Genomic DNA, 23,134 nt, shown 5'->3' on the forward strand with positions numbered 1-23,134 from the left:
AACAGCAACTTATGTACCTATATGAGCAAAGGAATTAAAAGTTAGATGGCTCTGAAAAGACAAGTGAAGTACTCGGATCTGTAGTTTGAGAGGTTAAGATTCACGTGTGATAACATTTCAGATGTGACTGGAGAAGTGGTGACCTTGAACACTATGCTATAGGACTTGACTTTTCACTCTCAGAACCCAATCTGGCAGCCATATATTTTGGAGACTTGCTAATATGAAGCGTCTACAAGCATTGTTTTATCTGGATGGATAAAATAGATCACAGATTTGTCTTTAAGAGAAGGTACCTGGCTGGTACTCCTTGGCAATCGTTTTTGTTTTGCGCCCTGTAGTTAGGCCACACCTAGTCAAGCGTCACACTTTTCAGGTTCGTGGTCTGTTGATATACGATGCTCAGACTGCCAGTGCGTGCCAGATTCCCAAATTCCACAAACTCCATAAGACAGCTCATGTTAAAAGTAAAACAAGCACTGGCATAGACAATCGGTCTCGCCTTTGGGACCTTATAAGTGTTTAGCCTACAATTGTATAAGTTAAGGCCCATATTTTGCATGGGTGTTGCATCTCTCTTTTTTTGCACAACCCCAAAGTAAAATCTCATTTGTTAAATATTATTATGCTCTCAAATGTACTTACGCTATACCTGCTAAACATGTGTGAGGTCTTAAGATCTGTGTCACTTTTTGTGATGTCGCTTCTTGTGAGGTAATGGGTTGTGATGCCACTTCCTGTAATCCACAAGCGATGTCACGCAGCACAGTTCTGTCACAGGCTGTGATGTCAAAGTACTTGTGGCCTGTCAAACAGTGCCATGACAATCTATAATATAGATTGCAATGTACTATATTCAAACTGCGTTCATCCTAAACTGTACAAGGTCGGATATTAACAACTTATTTTGTCCAACTTCTTTCTTTGCATTCCGGTACTTGCAATCCTGCATTTATACGTGCAAACACCACACTAAGCATGTATACAAAAATAAAATGAAACTGTGTGATGGGGCAGGGTTTAGCGATAAATGAAACCTGCTAGAAGTACCCCTATAATATGTACTAAGTAGAAGTAGTACACTAATGTGCACCACATAAACAAGAGGGAATCTGCTACGCTCATGTCTGCACTAATGTAAATTAATATGCGAAAGAACTCTACCTGTATTTGCAGTGTGTTTGAAAAGAAACTAGAGATTCTGCACGAATAGGCCGCATGTGCATCAATAGTTGCATGTTGCATCCAGCTTTGAAATAATAGATAAAGCTGCTTTTGCGCGATGCTTATGCTAGGTAACATTAATAGGGAATCATACACAGGTGGTAAACAGTGAGGGATGCAGTGTCATAATGAATGAATGTCTATATATTATTCGTTTTAGTGGAGTGGATGCAGAACCATTTTTTCTTAAATTGGCAATTGTAAAGGGCTCGGATGGGAGCGAGACTGTCATGACAAAGCAGCCAGAAGTGCTGAGCACAGAAGAAGGTGCCTAAAAGTTTAAGGTCGAAATGCTGACTGCCTGCCAAGGGCCGTGATCGACCGCGTGAAAGGGGCCAACTTCTGCGTATGCTGTCTAATTTGAATAATAGATGTTTAATTGTAACTTTTGTTAAGTTCATGTGAAAGAACTGAGAGTCAGACTATGGGAAAGGAAGTGGAACAATAAAATAGTCACAAATTAAGTGAAGTCACGGTGGTGTGACAGCGCCCCCCCCCCCCCCAACCCAACCAATCCCTCGTCAAGCTTCAATGAAATTTTGCAACTAATGTGGATGGACATGTAGGGTTTTCGACTATATTTACGGTACCTTTAGGGGTGTGGTTTTGACCTTGGGCTAACAGGAGAGAAGAGGGGAGATGAGTCGCTCTCCTTTGGTTTGCTGGGAGGACTAGCCGTTTCCCATCTTATCCTGTTCGAGATCTTGCGTTCCTGCATTTCCTTGGGGAAACCTCGGTCATCACCTGGGTCTAGAGGTGGTTCTTCCTATAGGCGATTAGGTTTGTATTTAGCTAATGACGGTACTAGATATGAGTTTAATGTTTTATCTCGGAATCTTGTGTCTCTCCACCTAACCACTCCGTCAACAAATTATTGATATGTATTATTTTAGATGAACCTAATGTCACTTCATCTATCCCCTCAGTTAGGTATAATGTGTGGCATAAATATTTTTCTGAATCGTTGGCTCTTACTCTATCCACTCCTTCATTGTATAATGTCATTGCATAGAGAGTCTATATCCATTGTAAATTATTACCGGTCATGAGATTTCGATGTTTAACCAAATTACAACTGATCATTTAATCTTTAATTGAGATACATTCATTTATTAACCTTACTGAGAGTCTGTGATTCATTTTGACTAAATGATTGGTAAATTAGTATTATCATTACCATTAACTACTCAACTAATTAGTCCATCGACCAAGTGGAGGAAGAGTTGATCTCAAGATTAGATACAAGACAGATGTCCCGAAAGGATCAATAAGAGAACATTCAATGGAAAGGAAACAAATTGACAACGGCGCCTCAGGGATTCTGGGTTAATGTTTATGGGCCATTGCATTATATTGATGAGTATCGATCCCTGATCTATTATTGGTATTGGCGCTGGATCAGGGCAAATATTCACGTTTGGCGGGTACAATACTTCCTTAAATGCTATAAGTGAGCGGTCATTTGATTTTTCACGCATAAGTAAACACCTAATGAAAACATTACATTCTGGTATTTTCCTATTTCTACAGAGATGGACACATGAGGCAGAGCCAGTTGCTCTTCTCATTTGCCTATCTACAGACTTCCTAGTTCAGTTAAAAACCTGTATGCACATAAATCAAACAGCTCAACTTACCGCCTCTCAAGCCCCTGGGGCATTATAGCCATGGTCGAAGTAGGGCAGTGCATCCACAACTACATCACCAGCTACCTAACACGTGCCCACCATCTCCTTGCTGTACCGACATTGAAATAAAAGGCGGCGGTGCTTTTTAAGCCTGGGCCTAGTCCGCAAACAATAAAGAGTTGCTGCTCAACCAAAGGGCTGCACAAGTGTAATAAAAACAAAGAAAGGACTCGAAGACTGAAGGTTATAGTTTGCAAATGTAGCAGCCATCTCGGTTTCATTACATTTCAAATTAATGAATTTGGGGAAGCTAGGGTTCTAAAACGAAGCATTGGCCAAAACCCCATTTTATGGTGATCCATTTTGCTTTGTCAGGCAGCGAACACCATCAAATCACTCATTTGGTCCATCTACTAGGGGTTAACATTGTTGCCAGAAAACATTACCTCTTGTTGGAAGAGTTCTATCTGAAGGTTCTCGAAGGATTTATATTCTGTACTGAACATCTTGACTTCTAAGAAATAATAAAAACAAGTGGCAACTGTGCCGAAGCACTGAAAGTACGGGCAGGACATGTTGGCGAGAAGATGGCATGGGGAGATTAAGTGAACTGGACAGGCGACGAAGCACTGAACGTAAGAAGCAACGATGGGTGGGAGTTGGTGGTGGGGGGACGATTGGGAGCCATTATTGAACACGCACCAAAGAGTGAGCAGGAAAGAAATAATAACAAGCATTGGAAATGCAATAGGTCTCGCAGCATTAGAGTTAGTGCTTTTAGAATTGTTTATGGGTTTTTTTGTAAATCTTTAGCATTTTTGTTTCCTGTAGCCAATGCTAAAGAATTAAAAAAAAAAAAAAAACATTTCTAAAAGCTCTAACTCAAATGCTCCGAGACCTATTCCACTGTGTGAGGGTGAGGGGTTGAGGGTGAGTGAGGGGGGGTTGAGGGTGAGTGAGGGTGGGTGAGGGTGAGTGAGGGTGAGGGGTTGAGGGTGAGTGAGAGTGAGGGTGAGGGTGAGTGAGAGTGAGGGTGAGGGTGAGGGTGAGTGAGTGTGAGGGGTTGAGGGTGAGGGTGAGTGAGGGTGAGTAAGGGTGAGGGTGAGTAAGGGTGAGGGTGAGTGAGGGTGAGGGTGAGTGAGGGTGAGTGAGGGTGAGGGTGAGTGAGGGTGAGGGTGAGGGTGAGGGTGAGTGAGGGTGAGGGTGAGGGTGAGGGTGAGTGAGGGTGAGTGAGGGTGAGTGAGGGTGAGTGTGAGTGAGGGTGAGTGAGGGTGAGTGAGGGTGAGTGAGGGTGAGTGAGGGTGAGTGAGGGTGAGTGAGGGTGAGTGAGGGTGGGTGAGGGTGGGTGAGGGTGAGTGAGGGTGAGGGGTTGATGTTGAGGGTGAGGGGTTGAGGGTGAGTGAGGGTGAGTGAGGGGTTGAGGGTGAGTGAGGGTGAGGGTGAGTGAGGGTGAGGGGTTGAGGGTGAGTGAGAGTGAGAGTGAGGGTGAGGGTGAGGGTGAGGGTGAGTGAGGGTGAGTAAGGGTGAGGGTGAGTGAGGGTGAGGGTGAGTGAGGGTGAGGGTGAGTGAGGGTGAGGGTGAGTGAGGGTGAGTGAGGGTGAGTGAGGGTGAGTGAGGGTGAGTGAGGGTGAGGGTGAGGGTGAGGGTGAGTGAGGGTGAGTGAGGGTGAGGGTGAGTGAGGGTGAGTGTGAGTGAGGGTGAGTGAGGGTGAGTGAGGGTGAGTGAGGGTGAGTGAGGGTGGGTGAGGGTGAGTGAGGGTGAGGGGTTGATGTTGAGGGTGAGGGGTTGAGGGTGAGTGAGGGTGAGTGAGGGGTTGAGGGTGAGTGAGGGTGAGGGTGAGTGAGGGTGAGGGGTTGAGGGTGAGTGAGAGTGAGAGTGAGAGTGAGAGTGAGGGTGGGTGAGGGGTTGAGGGTGAGTGAGGGTGAGGGGTTGAGGGTGAGTGAGGGTGAGGGTGAGTGAGGGTGAGTGAGGGTGAGTGAGGGTGATGGGTTGAGGGTGAGTGAGGGTGAGGGTGAGTGAGGGTGAGGGTGAGTGAGGGTGAGGGGTTGAGGGTGAGTGAGGGTGAGGGTGAGTGAGGGTGAGGGTGAGTGAGGGGTTGAGGGTGAGTGAGGGGTTGAGGGTGAGTGAGGGGTTGAGGGTGAGTGAGGGTGAGGGTGAGTGAGGGTGAGGGGTTGAGGGTGATTGAGGGACCGCAAAGCTATGGGGGGCAGAAATACCACAGGAGGGGGCTATAGCATAAATACCACTGGGAGTTGATAGAGCGGGAAAACGGCCAGAGATTTGCAGGGCAGAGAGAGCACCACAGCGAGACAGCAAGGTGCGAACTGTGTGAGATATTGTGACCGGCGCACGGTGGGGCATTCCCGCGCGAAGCTGGAATGGCAAGAAGATCTCTGGGGTTGGTATGGGTTGAGTACCACTAAGGCTGGTAGGAGGGGTGTACCACGTGAGACTGGGGAGTGTGAAATAGGAGCAGCTTTGTGAAAAACGCCGGAGGGTGGTCCGTGGAGAATTTGGAGATTGAAAGCATGGCGGCGCCCCCAGATGTTCTTGTTCTGCGTACAGTGTTGTGGACGCGCAAATAGCCGGAAATCCGTGAATTGCTCACGGCAGCAGCGGCGGTGTTGCAGGACTCCTGCATGGTGCTTGCCAGAACTTGGATAACTTCAGAGAATACGGATAAAGTACATTTCAATGCACGCAGGAGACTCCAGGAAAAGGTGCAAGGCGCACCGAAAATGGAACTGCCTGACAGGATGCAGATTTAGAAGGTCGCGTGCCAAATGCAAATAATTAAGACAGTGCTGCATTCCGTAATGTAGCCCGTGAAGCAGCATGCTGGAACAATGACAGAGGGATCTGCTTAGCAAAACAGTCATTCCAGGGAAAACAGCATGACCAGGCGAGAGCAGAATGCTGTGACGCACTTAAAGCAGGCATGGAAATTCTGCCAGGCTAACTCAATCTATCTTCGATGATTCAAGTCTCTTCTGCAGGTAAAGATTACGAAGCGGACGGCACATGAGCGTTTGTTATAATGCAAACCGCTCGAGCTAACTCGACAGACGTCTGAAGCAGGACCAGGGCGCCTAGAAGACCACCCGAGGTGATACACAGTGGTATGCAAGGGATGGCACCCACTCATTCGATCTCACGCAGGTTCACATAATAACAGCTCTCTAACACTCTAGGTCAAATTTTGAGGTGCATATTAGGGAGTCAGGGAGGAGATATGGTGGTGGTGGGGGGGAGGGGGGGTAGTGTTGCTAAAGGAGATTTTGAAAATCGTCAGGTCATTTAAGATATAAATGCGCGAGCGATAAGGATTAACACAACCAAGAATGGGGAAATGAAGCAAAATACACGCAGAATGGGGCAAGTGGCAAGACAAACTTGAAACAAAAGGGGGAGGGTAAGGGTTCGTAGGCATGCTATAGATGCCGATCCTGCCACGCCTCTGTAGCAAACTAGAAACTATATGGTAGGCAGGGACATTCGGAAAGATGTCAGCTACTTTAAGCAGTGTTCTATCTACCGTAACAGCATAAAAAATGTTTTAAAAAACGGTTCGACTTAATGGTTTGACGGTAAGAGCTGTAATTTTAAGTACTGAAAAATAGAGCTTGTGCAAAATTCCATGAAAAATAAACTGGAAATCTTTAGATTTATACAGCAGCTGAGGAAATTGCCCACTTATTTTCATTTTTTTCCATTTCAAAATACTTTTTTTTTTTCACGCTGCATACAGACATGTAACATAATTTTGTTAAAGATTTGATCCAAACTTCAAGTTACCGGCAATATTTGCCATTATACAGAAAACCATGGCAGTTCACAGCAGCTGTGCTTTAATGTACAACAAATCGGGAATCTTTTTTTATTCCACTGATACATTTGCCTTTTAGCGGAATTGGAAGTAACATTTTCTTAACAGCTAAGGTGTGTTTAAATTGTGCCTGTGGTGGTGGGCCCACACACTCGATGGTGACCCAGAGCTAAATAGAGAAAGACAGAAAACGAAGAAAGACCGAGGAAGATATAGATAGAAAAACAGTCACAAAGGAAGACAACAAAGATGAAAACAAGACGGAGGGAAGAGAGGGGAGGGGGGAGGAGAAATGCGACACGGCGGGAAGGGGAGGGGGCGGAGCGGGTACAATAAACAAGACGGAGGGAAGAGAGGGGAGGGGGGAGGAGAAGTGCGACAGGGGAAATGCGAGACGGCGGGAAGGGGAGGGGGCGGAGCGGGTAAACAAAGACGGACGTGCACGCGCTTTTAAGCTCAATGCGCATGCGCATTGAGCTTAAAAGTCACGGGCACTGCAAGGAATCGCCACGATTCCTTGCAGTGTGGATAAAGAGCGGATAAGTCCCAATACTCTCGCCTTGCTCGATGCGCATGCGCATCGACAGGCGAGACCTAAAAAGCAGGAGGTAGGAGGTAGCTGCAGCCCGAACAAAAGGAGCAAGCGTGGGTGTAAGAATTTGCATATGTATTGTATTGTATTGTAATTACCTTTATATAGCGCTTACTACCCCTGACGAGGCATCAAAGCGCTTTTTCGGCGAGTAGCACGCTACTCCGGAACCCACATAGGATTAGTGAAAAAAAACGGAAGCAGACAGAAGTCCTGGGGCAATAATACAGGGGAGTTAACAAATTACAAAAGGACGGACCAGGAAGACGATTTGTCCCACTGGCAAGCACGGAATTTTAACAGGCAAGTAGATAAACAAATCAAAATCGATGGAAGGAGTTAAACCTGACAAGGTACACACAACAGAGCTTCCAGACAGCGCAAGCGCGGTCTAACTCGACGTAAAAAGGAGACAGAGTGGAATATGAAAAAGCCAAAACTGGGAAGATGACTTCGGTGTGCACCTGTTTTGTACATGTACAGGTAAAACTGTATTTCCGTCTCAAAATAATAAACAACCCCTAAAGTCTGAACTGCTCATAGTTCTAAGAGCAGGAGTTGTAATGAAACGGTCAATTAATCCCCACATGTTACTTAAACATTTTCGTAGAAACTGTTTCAAGAAAAAGTTAGCCTGCAATACTTTGCATTAAAATGGACATTTCAATCTTTGGCAGTGCAATGTTCTAAACCTTGAAGCACAATGAATCCATGCTTCGGAGAAATACCCCAGAATGTCCGATTCCAGATACTCTGTAAAGCTGAACTATTCACACCAGTATTTGAGTGAAGACTTGCAGCTGGACTGTCCTACTTTAGTTTGTTTTCGCTTTCAAATCAGTGTACTTGAGCATTCTGAAGCTGCTGCAAAGTAACACCCAGAAACTAGAAGCTAAACAGGAGAAACTATTATGGGAAATTAAAACCTTTACATATCTTTAAAATAACTTGTGCTACAGTGACCTCTTGAGAATTTGGTGAAGGTGAAAGTCTGCCAGCTCCGCAACTAGTCCTCAAAACCGAAATCCCCTGCAATGACACTTAGACCTTGCTTCCAAACTATGACAAACAAACAGACGTCTTGATTTCACAGGTACTCTCATCTGCATTGAGAACAACATAGAAAGAACTTCAATAGGTATAAAGGTGCCAACCACAACTCAAAAGAAATCCAACAGAGTTCACAAACAACTCCTCTGACACAAAGGCAAGTTAGCTTTGAAGAACAAGATACCATCTGCAACTCTTTCTGGTAGATGCTCTTACTACAGATTCCTCACCTTTGAATACCCCCAGGTGCCAGACTGGTTCCAGAAACATTTCCACAACTGCTCCCATGTGCAAATATGTTCCCTTTGTCCCACCCTCAGAAGAGATGGCTCAGAGCCATATAAATGCATGACTTCTATGCGCCATAAGTTTACAATAAAATATTCTGCACACTAGGTGCAAAGCATGAGTAACAGATTGAGAACCGTGAAAGTGTGCAGACTCCAATATGGAATCTTATAAATAACTCTATGTCCACTCTACGCCAGTTGAGCAGGTAACAGTGTTTTCTGCCCTCTCTGGAGACTGGTCACTCCCGAAGGTGGAAACAGAGTAGCTAGGTCACGGCAGGGGCAGGAGAGAGGACGTAGACTGGCCATGTTGTTGGTGACCCTGTCCTCCACCGCCACCACACACTTGGAGCTTTGAAAGGGCTTGAGGGCCCACTGCATGGACTCAGATGGCTGGCTTTGGCAGTAAGCCAGGACCCAGAAGAAGCCCGTGAACTTCCAGCATTGGTGCACACAAGGTGAGCAAGCCCAAGAAGTTGACCATAGTATGGCTGTTCTTAAACCTTCAAGGGCTGTATCAACCTTGTCTACAGATACCCTAAAGTCATCAGAAGACATCCATGAGGAATGCCTGCGTGACAGAAAAAATACATGCAGCATGCATCCAAGCATGGTGATGAATCACCACTCTAGTGCCCATGGCACAGCCTACACAATCTGTAGTTACAACAGGCTCTCAAAACTTGACTTCATCCTGCTTATAATGGACCGTTTGAGCAAAGGTATTTCTATCTCCTCTGAGGAGTGCGTAAGCTTTTAGTCACCAGGTCCTATAGGGCATGGCTGTATCTGCCTTACAAGTAGACTACAACAAATGATTGTAATGCAAAATTGGTGCAGGAGAACATGCTCTTACCAAACTCAATGTACTTGGAGTATCAGCTGGAGAAGCCAGAAAAGGGCTGTTGCTTTCTTTGCTGCCCAAAGCTTGCACTACGAGACTTTCGGTGCTGAGTGCAGAGATGAGAAAGCTAGATCACCTCGAGAAGGTTTGTGATGCCTAAGAGGCAACTAACTAAAAGCGCTGAGCATGGCTTAGCCCACCCTGCAGCTAAAATGTCAGTCACAGTTTTGTAAGGGTACCAAATGCTCTGAATTTGAGGGGCTAGGCTTAACCATTTCATTAAGCAGATTAGCATTACTTTCAAGTGTTTGCAACTGCAGTTGTAACACCTCTGCTGCCCTGCCAACAACCACATCAAATGATTATTTTTTTTCAGTGGGGATACATCAAAGTGTAGTCCAATTAGGTTTCCACTAAGGTATCAAGCACACTAGCATTTTGGACGTCTAAGAATAGTTCATCAGTATAGTAAGAGGGCAGCAAATTGTTTGTCTCTGTATCAAGTAGATGGTTTCCTGAGAAGTGTCTAAGCCAAGTAAGCCTCATGTCACTGAAGAGACTGGCGCAGAGGCAAAGCCATTGCCAATGAGTTCAACACAACTAGCTGTTTCGTAATCTCACAAGGCGACACTGCCTGAGATCTACTTGAGCTTAGTTTCACATTTAAGATAGAGTTTGGTTCTGGAACTGGCACTACTTGAGCCAAGGTGTGCACCAGCCCAGTTCAAAACGGTGTGGCCTCCAGGTAAGGAATAGAGGTGTGGCCCAGGGCCAGATGTTTAGCGGTGTCAGTCGGAATTGGGACAGGAACCATAGGAAGCCAGACTGAGGGCCCGGTGGATCCATGGAAGACGTCAGGCAGGTCTTTAACTTACACCTGTTTCCTGTAAGTGCTGCACAGATTGAGGGCCATAGTCTTTGGGGGATGCATCCCTGGCACACAGTAACTAACAAGAGGGTTGGAAAGTTAGTAAAGCACCAGTAAAGTTTGGAAGAGGAGCTTTTGATTGGAAAAAAAGGAACCGTGCACAGATGTGGCACCTATATACAGCTGCCACTTTCAGGGGCTGGCTGAAGCCAATGTGGCGTTTGATGGCATCCTCTTTTGGCACATGGGAGCAATTGCTAAAGAGTTTATGAATAAGTCTGAGCAAACATGCAAAATCTGTGGTTAGAAGTAGCCATTGGAAACACAACAATAAGACTGCTCAACTGATCATCTCCAACATTCTGGACATGTTATACCTCACAGAAATGTGCCTGAATAATTCATCACAGCCAATGGAAGACCTTTCCCCCTTTAGGGAGCTCATCTGCCAGAATCAATTAGAAACATTGGGTGTTGGGGTGTTTCCATCTATCCACAAATATTTCCTAGAGTGGAATGAAAATATTAGATAGAGCCATTGAAATTCTTTAAGTTGAAGTCTGTCACCCACTAAGTGACTGCACAGGGTTTGTGGAAAACATCAATTAACTAATCAGGGTCAACTCTATCACTAGGTCTCATAAGTATCACAGCTTGAGTAAGTTTAATAAATGACAACTACATACACATTAATGATTGGCCAACCCACGCTAAAGGCGGGGAAAAGTCTGACAATTCCTTTTTCTTATGCAACATCCTTTCCGTCAGTCACATAATCAGGCCAGCTAAGGAGATCCAAGCAATAGATAAGAGGCCTTAATAACATTGATCGATCAAACCGGTCTGGTAATATAGCCTCCTTAGATCATACCCTCAAAGAAAGAAATCATTAGGCTTGCAATTCAAGATTCAGAACACTGAAAGGGACCAGTATTAAGGTAACTGTGCCCATGAGCTTAAAAGAATAAAGATAAAAAAATCTGCACAATTGTATCCAAGAAACCTGAATGGAGGAATACACAAAATCTCTGGGCAACGTCTTGGAAAATAACTCAAGTCTCCAAAATCCCACCAACTCACTAGCAGAAGGGGACAAGATCAACTGAAACTCTTAAAAACCATTCATTCTGAGAAAGAAAGAAAAACTTTAAGCAAGTGAGTCAAGGAACTGTGCTATCATGGATGGATGAAGGAAACTCACAGATCATGAGAATCTCCATAATCCACTTCACCCCTCCCCCTCCCCTACCTCAACGCAGATATCCATGCAGAGCTGAGCTAGCCACTGGATCAGAAAGATTTGATCATGTCTCTCCATTAGTGGTCACACTAAGCTGGAGCCCCACTGAGGTAAGAAGTTTATAGAAACTAGAATGCATCACATATAAACTTCTTCACACTGGCGCCCCAACCTACCCCAGCAAGAAATTAAGTCTTTCATCTGGCCAGAGGCAATGCTGGAGCTCAAATTCTCTACGACTTGAATTCCCATCATGCAAATGATGTTGAGGCAATCCTTCTCCTGACATGCATCAAGGCCTGGAACTCCATCCCTTCAACCATCAAGACATTACCAATGTATGAATATTTTAAAGCAAGAACTAAAAAGTTTCTTCTTGCAATGCTCGGCAACAACCTAATGCCATGTATAAACTCCATGGTCTCCAAAGCTGAAAGCAGGAGGTAAGTAAACCTTTTTTCACAATATATTACTTTTACATGTAAATAAACAACTATTTTATCTATATGTCTTCCAAAAGTCCACTCATATCACACACAATTCCAGATAAGGGTAGCTATACTTTAGATTTCCAGCTTTTAAGTAATTGTGCAGATGCAAAGTGCTCTTTCATCTACTGTGCCTAGTCCACACCACACAACTCAATGCTTGCCCTTACCCTAAACATGGCTATTCATACACTGAACTTAGACACCTACTCTAATGTCTATAGCCTGAGCTAATTCAAAGCAACCCCTAACTTTGACAGTTACTCTATCAAGCTCACTTTGACTCCATAACTGAACTTAATATTTTCCTAACTTTTATCTTCACTTTTTTACTTCAGCTGAAATTTCTAGATTCCACAAAATAAATTTTACTATGTGAATTTCACCAACTTTATTTTTCAGTAAATTGTGTTCATCGATATGATTTTCTCAAAAATCTACTGAGTTAAAATGCACGGTACCAATAAGACATACATTTTCAGGCTCCCTTAAATTACGACTGTTTGACTATAAAACAGAAGTAGATTAGAGAAATATGTCCAGATGAAGTCAAGTGTTAAGAAAACTGAAAATATTGATAAACTGGTGCATGAACCACAAAACTGATGATTTGTGGAATGCATCTCATCCATGGATTAAAAGGTTACATATATTGAGAGCATTTAATAACAATATAAATAACAATTCTAAAATAATCTATACAAGGCTTTGAAGAAAGAAACCATCATGACTTACCTGGCCCCATAATAATGTCCCCATTCCCAGGAAAATGGACCACAGCCATTGATCTACTGTAAGTTCAGTGCAACTGAAAGGTTTTCCCCCAAACTGAACAATGACAATCTGTGGATAAAAACAAAAAGCGAATAAAGAATATCCTGAACAAACAAAAGATAACAAAATACATTTACAGTGGGCAGTGGTAAAACCCTGGTACATACAGGATTACTGCAAAAACAATAGAAGGTCCTTATTTTATTACATGGAATATTAACTTGAAGAATCGAGATGTTGCTTGTCTCAAGTTACATAATACATGTATTTTCCAGTATTTTATTTATTTATTTGAAATGTTTTATACAGCACGAACAAGATCCTAGCGGATATCAGAGCGCTATACAAACAGTAAATGTTACATATACAGACAATAAGAGTAGATCCACACAGAAGTACAGAGAAAATGATCAAGAAAAACAATATCGTTATATTTGGCATCAATAAGTGTCTTGTGGTTGAGAGCTTAGGTGCCTTTCACCACATTGATTCATCAGAACATACTCATGTGCATTTAGCCAAGAGGATGGATTTAACTTCCATTTTAAAAGCAGTAGTGGAACGGTTAAGTCTGATTTCAGGGGGTAAGCCATTCCAAATTCTAGGTGCCATCCCAGAGAAGGATCCGTTATAGGTTTTTTTCTTATGGAATTTTTGTGGTTTCAGTAGTAATTTTTCTGCATTTCTTGAGGATCTGGTACCACCAGAGATCATCAGTTTCTGTGCCAGGTAGCTGGGGGTCTTTTGATGTAAGGCTCTGTGCGTCAAGCACGCAATTTTCAGTTGAATTCTCGCATCAAGGGGTGGCCAGTTCAGGGATTGGAGGTCCGGGGAGATGTGGGAGCTACGTTTAGAACCAGTTATGAGACTTGCTGCAGCGTTGATTGAAGCTCTAAGGGGTGCCGTTGATGCTTTCGGCAGGCCACAGAGGGTGACGCAACCCTATTCCACTCTGGGTATAACCAGATCTTGTACTGCCTGCTTAAAGTCATTGTGTGGTAGGAAGGGTTTTAGTTTCCTCAATGTGTTTATCTGAAGGTTAGCTCCCTTTGTAGCATTGCTGATATCTTTTTGCATGTTGAGGTTACTGTCTAAAGTTATTCCAAGTGACTTCGCTGAATCCAAAATGGTTGGTTGTACGTTGAACGCCGTAATATGTTTGACCCAATCTTGCAATTTCAGGATTTGAGCCGGTGGGGCTATTAGAAGAAATTCAGTCTTTAGGGTGTTCAATTTAAGATGATTTTCTGCTAGACAAGTTTGGGTGTTCCTAAGAGCTGTGTTGAGTAGTTTGATATCCTCTAAGGAGTGTGTCTTGAGGTATAGCGGTGTATCTTCTGCATACATGTGGTATTGTACGTTAGAGGTTTGTAGAATTTCCGTTAGAGGTTCCAGGAAGAGATTAAACAGTGTTGGAGATAGTGCTGATCCTTCGGTACCCCCAGGGTTACTGGGACAGGCTTGGACAGGGTGTTCTTGATTTTGAATTGTTGTGTCCGATTTTGGAGAAATAAGGTGAACCAACTTAGGACTGCCCCAGATAAGCCCATTCTGTGTTTCAGGAGGTCTAACAGGTTCTCGTGTTTAACCGTATCAAAGGCTTAGGTCAAGTAGGATGAGTAAACAGGATCCATTTTGGTCAAGTATTTACAGCGCATCATCAATGATGTGCGTCATGGCTGATTCTGTGCCGTGGCCAGCACGGAAACCTGATTGGTGTTGGTTGAGTAGGTCAAAATGATCAATATGTTTCGTTAGCTGTACATGTACACATTTTTCCAGCACCTTGGCTAGGGTGGGGATATTGGAGATTGGGCGATAGTTGTTTAGGTCCGTGGGGTCTGCCGTGGGCTTCTTTAGAATGGGTGAAACCTGGCCTACTTTGAGGGTGTCTGGGATGCATCCTTGTTGGAGGGAACGGTTTATGATCTTAGACCAGAGAGGTAGAAGCAGAGGAGTAAGGTCTTTGACTGTGCTTGCCAGAAGTGGGTCAGCAGAGTGGTTGGCTGGGTTCAATGGACTGAGAATTTTGCCTAGGGCAACTTCGGAGTAGGAAGAAAAGGATGACCAGCTTGCATTATTTTTAGGAATAGATGTTGATGGGGATTGGCATGGCGTGGAACTGTGAATTGAAGAGGTTAGTGTATTCGGTCTCGCATATAAAGTTAGGTCCTTTAGGAGGTCTTTCTTGATGGTGTCGGTCTTCAGGGAGAAGGTGGAGAATTCTTCACAGTTTGGCTTCGAGCATTCAGTATCTTGTGGGCGATGAGGTGCCTCCTTAGATTGAGTTTTGATCAGCTCAAAGAGTTTTTTGGGACGGTTTCTTGCCTTGTCAAGTTGGAGGCTGAAATAATCTGCTTTGTTGCGCTTGATCTTGGTACTTTGCATGCCTCCTGGGACAACTTTACATATAACCACATAATAGTACACACTATGCATTTCCTATAACTAAGGGAGGAAAGAGCTATTCCTTGAAAGAAACATATCGATGCACCAAAATGTAGCTAAACAAATAAATATTTTGTGTCATTAACCATATATTACTGTCATACCGTAGAGGACATTGAGAACTCATGCTAGCAAAACAAAGTTTCTTGATCTCAATCCTTAGAACAGTAAAATTAGGACTCAATAACGATTTTGAAATGCTTACTTATTTATTGTAATTGCTATAAATATGGTGAAATATTAAAGCACTAGGTATAATAAACGTCTAAATTAACTTTATTTAGATTGTTCTACATTAGTCAGGGATGGGGAATTCCTATAGCCCGACGCCCGGGACATATTTTTTAGGGTCAAGGGCAACAAGTTATCATGTGTATTTTGTCCTTGGGACAAGTAGGCCCAACCCCCTACAGCACAAACCCTTTGACTGCCAGTTTACAGTACCACATTATGGATCAGGGAAAGGCATTGCCTGGAGTTAAGGACATATTTGTGTCCATGTGTTAATGCTTTTCAGATTTGTATTTAAGGTTCATTAATGCAAAGCCTTCATTATTAGGGTGAGCACTCTAAGTAAATGTTGTAAGCTCAGACTGCACTACAGACATTGGTTCCAGTATGAAAATGTGCACACATTTTTTCAATGTTTAGCAATATGAGGCTATGTATAGTGCTCCCAGAATGCTCTCTAATTAGATGCAAATATTTGCAGAAGCTTAAAAGCAAGTTTGATGACTCTTTGCTTTCAAAATAAAATGTTCACAAAATAATGCAAAAACATTTTGCTAAACTACTGTCAAGTTTTAGGTAACACAGTGTCATTTAGTAAAATGTGTTGATGTATGTTAGTATTTCCCCAAAATATTCTTAATTGAAAATCAGTGTAACCAGTTTTAATAAGATTATGGGAAACACAAATAAACAAGCATTAGTAAAGCCAGTAGGTCTGAAATTGTTAGTCAGCCTTTTAGTTTGGTCAAAGCGTGACTTGTTTTGGCATGGTTTTTGTAAAACCTAATTGGTGTGGGAGCTGCAGGGCCCTCAACATTATAACAAACACTGGAAAAAGCAAAAATAGTTTTGGTGTCAAAGCACACATTGCCTCAGTAGTTCCTGGCTCTGAACAATACACCCGTGTGTCGATGTGCTTATTTTGAAAGAACAGAATGATGTCACTCACAGTGAAGCTAGCCGATAGACAGAGAGAGAGACAGACAGAGAGAGACAGAATTTTAATGAACACAAAAGGTCATGATTAATGCCAGACCTACTTAGGGGCCCAATTATTAAAGTCTCAAAAGTGCACCCATGCCCTCGCATCAACTGCAGATATACGGCTTTCGTGAATTCACAATACTTTACAGAAGAAGGCCAAGAAATAGTACACCTAGAAAATATTTGTGAATTGCATTTTTAGCATGATCAAATTTGCAGGTGTAGATTTGCTCATGCGAAAAATTTAAAGGTTTGCAAGTTTGCTTTCTTCAAACCACTTTTTTCCCAATCCTGGTAGACATTTTATGTCTGCCATTGTCAGGAGTATATTTCCAAACTTTCTCAGTATGGTACTCTGAGTTTAGAGTAAAGTTGGTGAAAACCCTTAAAACATGCAAGATAGTAGGTTTGCACACACTCAAAAGGGCATTCGAACCCTGGAAATGTTGCTTACTATTACAGTCAGCCCCCAGTATGTAGATCTGCAGAAAAGTGGTAACTTAAGAGAACTGCTAGTATTCAAACCCTACTATGGTATGAGCCCGGACATATTCAGAGAGGATATTTCAGAGCTCTTATATAATGAGATTGCTTTCATAATTTGTCGCCTCATTACTTTGCACAAAAGGGACAAGTGGATTTTGTTACAGGACAAGTAGATTTATGAAGCAACCTGCCCCATGGACAAGTAGATATTTTATCAAATTCCACACCCCTGATTAGTATTAGCTGTATTGAAGTTTTTCATTACTTAAGTTTAAATTGTCTTCAGAATTCATGTTTGTAATATAATAGTTGTAAAAGGAACATGGTGATTTCATACAGAAAGGCCAAAATATGTCAAATGGTTTTAATATAAATCACTATAGTAATATCTGGTCATATTACTCAAAGCATGTAAAGGAATTTGAATGTTACTAGTTTTCCTACGTTGTCCTGAGAAAGTGTGCTGAGAAACAGGACTACTCTAAAAACATGATGGGCCAACCTTATAATGACTCCCATAAATATCAGATTCTTAGCTACAATCCAAATGTGCAGGGTAGTCTGTCATCTTGAGTATGATCGGAGTGTCCTTAAAATCCTAGAGCAAGCATACACCTCCAGAGGAGGACTGAGGCAAAAATTCAGGCACATGCTTACAACCTTTTCATAATATCTCCAGTCATTTCTTAATGCACAATTAAGATAATATAATTAAGTGCTTAACATTCAGGACAGTATTCACTAAGTCAACAGATGAAAGAGCGGTGGTTCGATGGGAGCCGTATGCCATTTTTTATGTCAGTGCTTTAAGAAATGAAGATATCATTTTTAGCACATGTCAAATTAAATGAGAACTCAAATATATTGTGAGGAAGATTACTTTATACAAAAAGGTACTCAAAATTGTGACCAAGAGTGTGAATGACAAAGGTTCCTAGACAAATGGCTGAACATGAACTTGCTCAAACCTGTGAAACTGTTACACATGGTGAAAATGAGTGCCATAACATTACTCCAGCATCCTACTTTAACACACAAAGGGGTATGACATTGTGTGGTGTTTAAAATAAAGAAAAGAAAGGCTGGCATACTGCCACAGAGGAAAATGTAGAGACACTGTCCAATTAATGGCTTCTTTTTAACCACTTTCCCCCAGGTTTTTCTTAGGGGACATGCCGAGATAACCTTGAAGACTTCCTAATGAGCAAAAAGTTGTTATATTAGGATTGGGTATTATAGTCCACTGAAGGCAGGGCAACCCTCATGAGCTTCCTTTGTGTTTTGATTTAAGCAAAATAAAAAATGAAGTGAATATGAAAAAACTAGGACATTGTGTCCAACCAGCATTACCACAAAATAGTGGTGCAGGTTTCATACTTGGAAGAATCATGAAATATGTCCTATGGCACAAAGGTATCCTTGCAATTAAAGCAATTTGAAACCAATGATGGTTGATCACTTATAACTGAAAAACATTTTAGAATATTAATAGTCGTCAATTATGCAGGATTTCCACAATTTAGCATATGCAAAAAATTGTAAATAAATCCCAACATAAGAAAACAAGTCATCTCTTCCTTCCTTTTTCTTTTAATTATTTTCTAATAATACAAATAAGGAACACCAATGATACACCCTGATTAGTGAGAAACAAAAGCATTAACAGTTCACAACTCACTTCCTTACTCGTTGACTTTATGTTTGTCTTTCACCATTTACAGCACTTTTCTCTATAGCAAAACAGTATACATTTGTACGTCAGCATTAGATTTTAAGTATAAAACAGTTTAAGGAAAACATCTGCAGACAGGACTTCTTAATTTCCACAAAAGAAAACAAAAATTGCTAACTGAAGTGAACAACACAGGGCTGTGTGCTCGCCCCTACTCTGTTTTGACTATACATTAATGCGTGTATTGAGAGAGATAAAAGATACAGAACCTCCAAAGTGAGCGCAAAAAAAAGTACCGGCAATGATGTTTGCTGGTGACACTCTCTTGCTCTACAAGACACTGATGGGCATCCAGAGGATCCTTGATGGTTTTAGCGCGTTTTGCAGAAGCAAGGGGCTGTATATCAATATACAGAAGAAGAAATACATGGTCTTCAACCTTACAAGATCGACCCATCCCGAACAGCACATGAGATAACTTGAGAGGGTATCTTTGACTATTTAGGTATAACTTTAACGAAAAAAATGGATTGGGGACCACAAATAGATAAATCAAGTCTCAAGCTAACTTAAACAAAAGGAGGGCTGACCAAGTTAATAAGAAATTAGGTTGAGGGAAGCACACAAGTAACTCAAATGATTGGTTAAGATGAAAAGTAGAAACTACTTTAGGAAGGAACTTTGGATTGGTGCTAAGAACTACCCTATCTTTTTGGAGTTGAAAAAAGGGTTATTTGAAGGTTAATGCCTGTAGCCCACCAACTCTGCTTAATCAAGTGATAGCAATGAAGAAGGCAACCTTCCATGAAATGAACTATAAAGAACAATTGTGTAATGGTTCAAAAGGTGGACCCATGAGTCTTGTAAGCACAATGTTAAGATTCCAAACTGGTGCCAGAGGTGTTCTAGGTGGAATTACTCTTTTTAAGCCTTCCACAAAGGCCTTAATTACTGGAACTTTGAACAAATATAAACACTGTCTTTTTTTGCAAATATGCGGCTACTGACGAAAGATGCACTCTAATAGATGTGCAGGCTAAACCAGCTTGCTGTACTTGCAAAATCTAAGATATAATGTTTAATACAGAAGCATCTAGAGGATTCATTTTGTTTTTTGTTACAATAGACAACAAATATTTTTCATTTAGCTGCATAACAAGCTCTGGTGGAAGTCTTTCTTGCTTCTTTAAGAATAGTCATACAATCTGGTGGTTAATTTAAGTAACCAAACTTTATGACTTCAAGAGCCAAATCGCTAAGTTGAGCTCCTTGGGGTTTGGGTGGCTGACCTTTCCATGGTTCTGAGTGAGAAGGCTGGAATTGAGATGCAACTTTTTATATGGAACCACTGATAGCTCCAATAGTGTGGAAAACCAGAGTTGACAAGCCCATGTGGGAGCCACTAAACTTAGTGTGAGCGATGTTTGCTTGAGCTTTCGAATCAGAAATGGAAGGAGTGGGAGAGGTGGAAAAGCGTAGGCAAATATCCCTGACCAATTCATCCATAGGGCATTGTCTTTGGATAGAGGGTGTGGGAACCTGGAGGCGATGTTTGGGCATTTTGCTTTGTCCACTGTGACAAATAGATCTATTTGTGGGACTCCCCATTTTTGAAAGAATGGAAGAAGAATTTGAAGACGAAGTTCCTAAACATGTCATTGTTGTCTCCTCCTGCTGAGGAGGTCCGCAATTTGATTGTTCACTCCTGGGAGATGGTCTGCCAGAGATTAATTCGGTGATGGATTGCCCAATGCCAAATGGTCTGAGATAGGTGTGACAGTCGAAGAGTGTGTGGTCCCACCATCTTGTTTTTGTACATAGTACATGGCTGTCATGTCTTTGCGGACCAGGACAACTTTGACTGAGTTGAGCCTGAAAAACTTTCAACTCTAGAAATTCTGCTAGAAGTTCTACATAGTTTATGTGAAGATGTTTGTGCGTGTTGTCCCAGAACCCTTGAATTGTGTAGTTGTGGGGATGGGCACCCCAACCTGTGAGAGATGAGTCTGCTGTTAGCACGATCTGTGGATTATGGTTGATGAAGTGCCACCCTTTTGATAAGTTTTGTGTGTTCCACCACTGCAGAGAGTGATGGGTGCGGCTGTCTACCAACACTAGATCTGTTAATGGACCCTGTGACTGATTCCACTGACGTGCTAATCATTCTTGTAGTGGACACATGTGTAGTCTTGCATGAGGCACCATTGCGATGCATGATGCCATCATTCCTAGCAGTTGCATGAACGTCTTGGCTGGTAGATATTGATTGGTTGACCTGAAACTGTAATATCAGTGTTTGAATATTTCGAATCCTGGCTGTATTTGGAGAGGCTAGATCTGTGTGAGTATTGAGGGTCGCTCCCAGATAGGACTGCCTTTGTGAAGGCCGAAGATGAGACTTTTGCGTATTGACCGTAAAACCCAATTGGTGGAGTAGGTCTAACATAGTCCGAGTGTTTTGCAAGCACTTTTGGTGTGTGCTTGCTTTGACAAGCCAATTGTCTACATATGGGAAGACATTAATCTGTTGTCTTCTCAGATGAGTTGTTACTACTGCTAGACATTTTGTGAACACTCTGGGTGCAGTAGTTACTTTGAATGGGAGTACTTTGAACGGATAGTGTGTTCCAACTAACATGAATCTGAGATGTGCGATGAGCTGGGTGGATTGTATTGTGAAATTATGCGTTTTTTAGTCTAGCGTGGACATAAAATCGCCTTGCTGTAGAGGAGGAAGCACTTGTTAAAGTGTTCCCATATGGAAGTGTTCCGACAGTATGTACCGGTTTAACTCTTAGATCCAAAATCAATCTTTAAAAAACGTCCTTTTTGGGGATTAGACAGCACAGAGAATAAACCCATAAACCTAGGTACTGTAACAGAACTGGTTCTATGGCTCCCTTTGTCAATAGAGATTGCGCTTCCTGTTTGAGTATCTATAGGTGCTCTAACAAGAGTTTGTGAGTATGAGGTGGAATATTTGGAGGATTGGTGGACAGCTCTAGGCAATAACCATGTCGGATAATGTTGATCATCCATTTGTCTGATGTTACAGCCTGCCATTGGGGAGAAATTGTTAATGTCTTCCCCTAACAGGAGAGTTGAGTGATCGGGGGGATGAAGGCAAGTCACTTTTTGTTATGTTAAGTGGAGTTAAGCGCTGTTGCCTATACCTACCTTTTGAATTGTTTCCTCTGTACAATACTCTATAAAAACCTCTAGAGGGAGAGGGTTGTGTGTTGGATTTTGAAGAGGAAGAATTACGGTCTGAGGATGTGCTTTTGGGCCCTGCTCTGTAAAACAAGAGGTGAAAGGAGCCTCTGTTTGATTGAGACTGGAGAGCTCCCATGGACTTTGTCACTCCCGTTTCTTTCTTCATTTTCTCTAAAGCCTCATCGACTTGAGCTCCAAACAGGTGTTTTTCAAAGGCAGTATTTAAAATGGATTGATTAATTTCAGGTTTAAACCCTGAAATTCTGAGCCAGGCATGTCTTCTTAGAAGAATGATGGTATTAATTCCCCTCAAGGCAGAATCAGCAGCTTCTAAAGCACATATTATGGATGAGTTAGAAATTAGTTTGCCTTCGTGACCTAACTGTTGTACTTTAATTTTGTGTTCATCTGGGAGATATTGAAGTAATTGTTGCATCTTGTCCCAGTGTGCCCTATCATACCTATCTAGTAGGCCCTGTATGTTAACAATGCACCAGTGGTTAGCGGCTTGAACAGACACTGTTTTACCAGATGCATTGATTAATTTAGACTCCTTGTCTGGGGGAGGTGCATCGGCATAGGTCTGAGTTTGCTCTCTTACAAGATCAGATTGTCAGGGTTAAATGTTTTATATAGCCTTGGAGTTAAAACACGGGGATGCACAGGGTCTTTAAATATTTCCTCAGCATGTCTCATCATGCCCTTTAACATAGGTAGACTCTGACTGGTTCCATGTGTAGACCCTAGAGTATCAAATAAAAAATCTTACTCCAAAGACTCGAAGTTATACATCTCCATGATACTCTGCTGCTCTAGAAATAAGCTCTTGGTAAGCTATATTATCATCTGGTGGTGATGGCTTTGCAGGGTATAGATCGGGTCAGTATCTATGGGAGGGTCAATAGTGTAGTCATTCCATGGATCTAAAGGCAAATGAGTATTGTCATCATCATCCTCATCTATATCAGGTAGTGTATGAGGAGACCCCCGAGGTGTTGCGAGTAGAGGATCTGAACTTGGTAAATGTGGTGAAGATGGTGGAGGAGGATGATGATTAGGGCTTGTAGGCATGTCCTCGTTTTTTTTAAGAGGAATCTGATAAGCAGGGTCCTCTAAAGGAAGTTTCCATTTAGATGGTGTCTTAGCTAAAATATTTCCAGTATCTGGATTGATGTACATCTTTTGTTTAGGGTCTAATTTTTCTTTGAAATGTTTGAGGATAGGTTCTGGAGTTTTTGTGAGGCTTTCTTCTGTTTTCGTCGTTGAAGGTTTCAGT

At 42.3% G+C, this 23,134-nt stretch overlaps 1 protein-coding gene across 5 annotated transcripts in view; it reads right to left on the minus strand.

Moving 5' to 3' along the window:
- ATP2B1 (ATPase plasma membrane Ca2+ transporting 1) overlaps positions 1 to 23,134 on the minus strand; it is a 428,175-nt gene that overhangs the window by 55,123 nt on the left and 349,918 nt on the right. For all 5 annotated transcript variants that reach the window (XM_086919543.1, XM_086919538.1, XM_086919544.1 and 2 more), the window contains exon 19: positions 12,786 to 12,893. In XM_086919543.1, the coding sequence (XP_086775669.1) occupies positions 12,786 to 12,893 (108 nt within the window). The remainder of the gene's footprint in view (positions 1 to 12,785; positions 12,894 to 23,134) is intronic.

This window comes from Lissotriton vulgaris, chromosome 1_1, assembly GCF_964263255.1.
Source record: "Lissotriton vulgaris chromosome 1_1, aLisVul1.2, whole genome shotgun sequence".
In the NCBI taxonomy this organism is placed as follows: Eukaryota; Metazoa; Chordata; class Amphibia; order Caudata; family Salamandridae; genus Lissotriton; species Lissotriton vulgaris.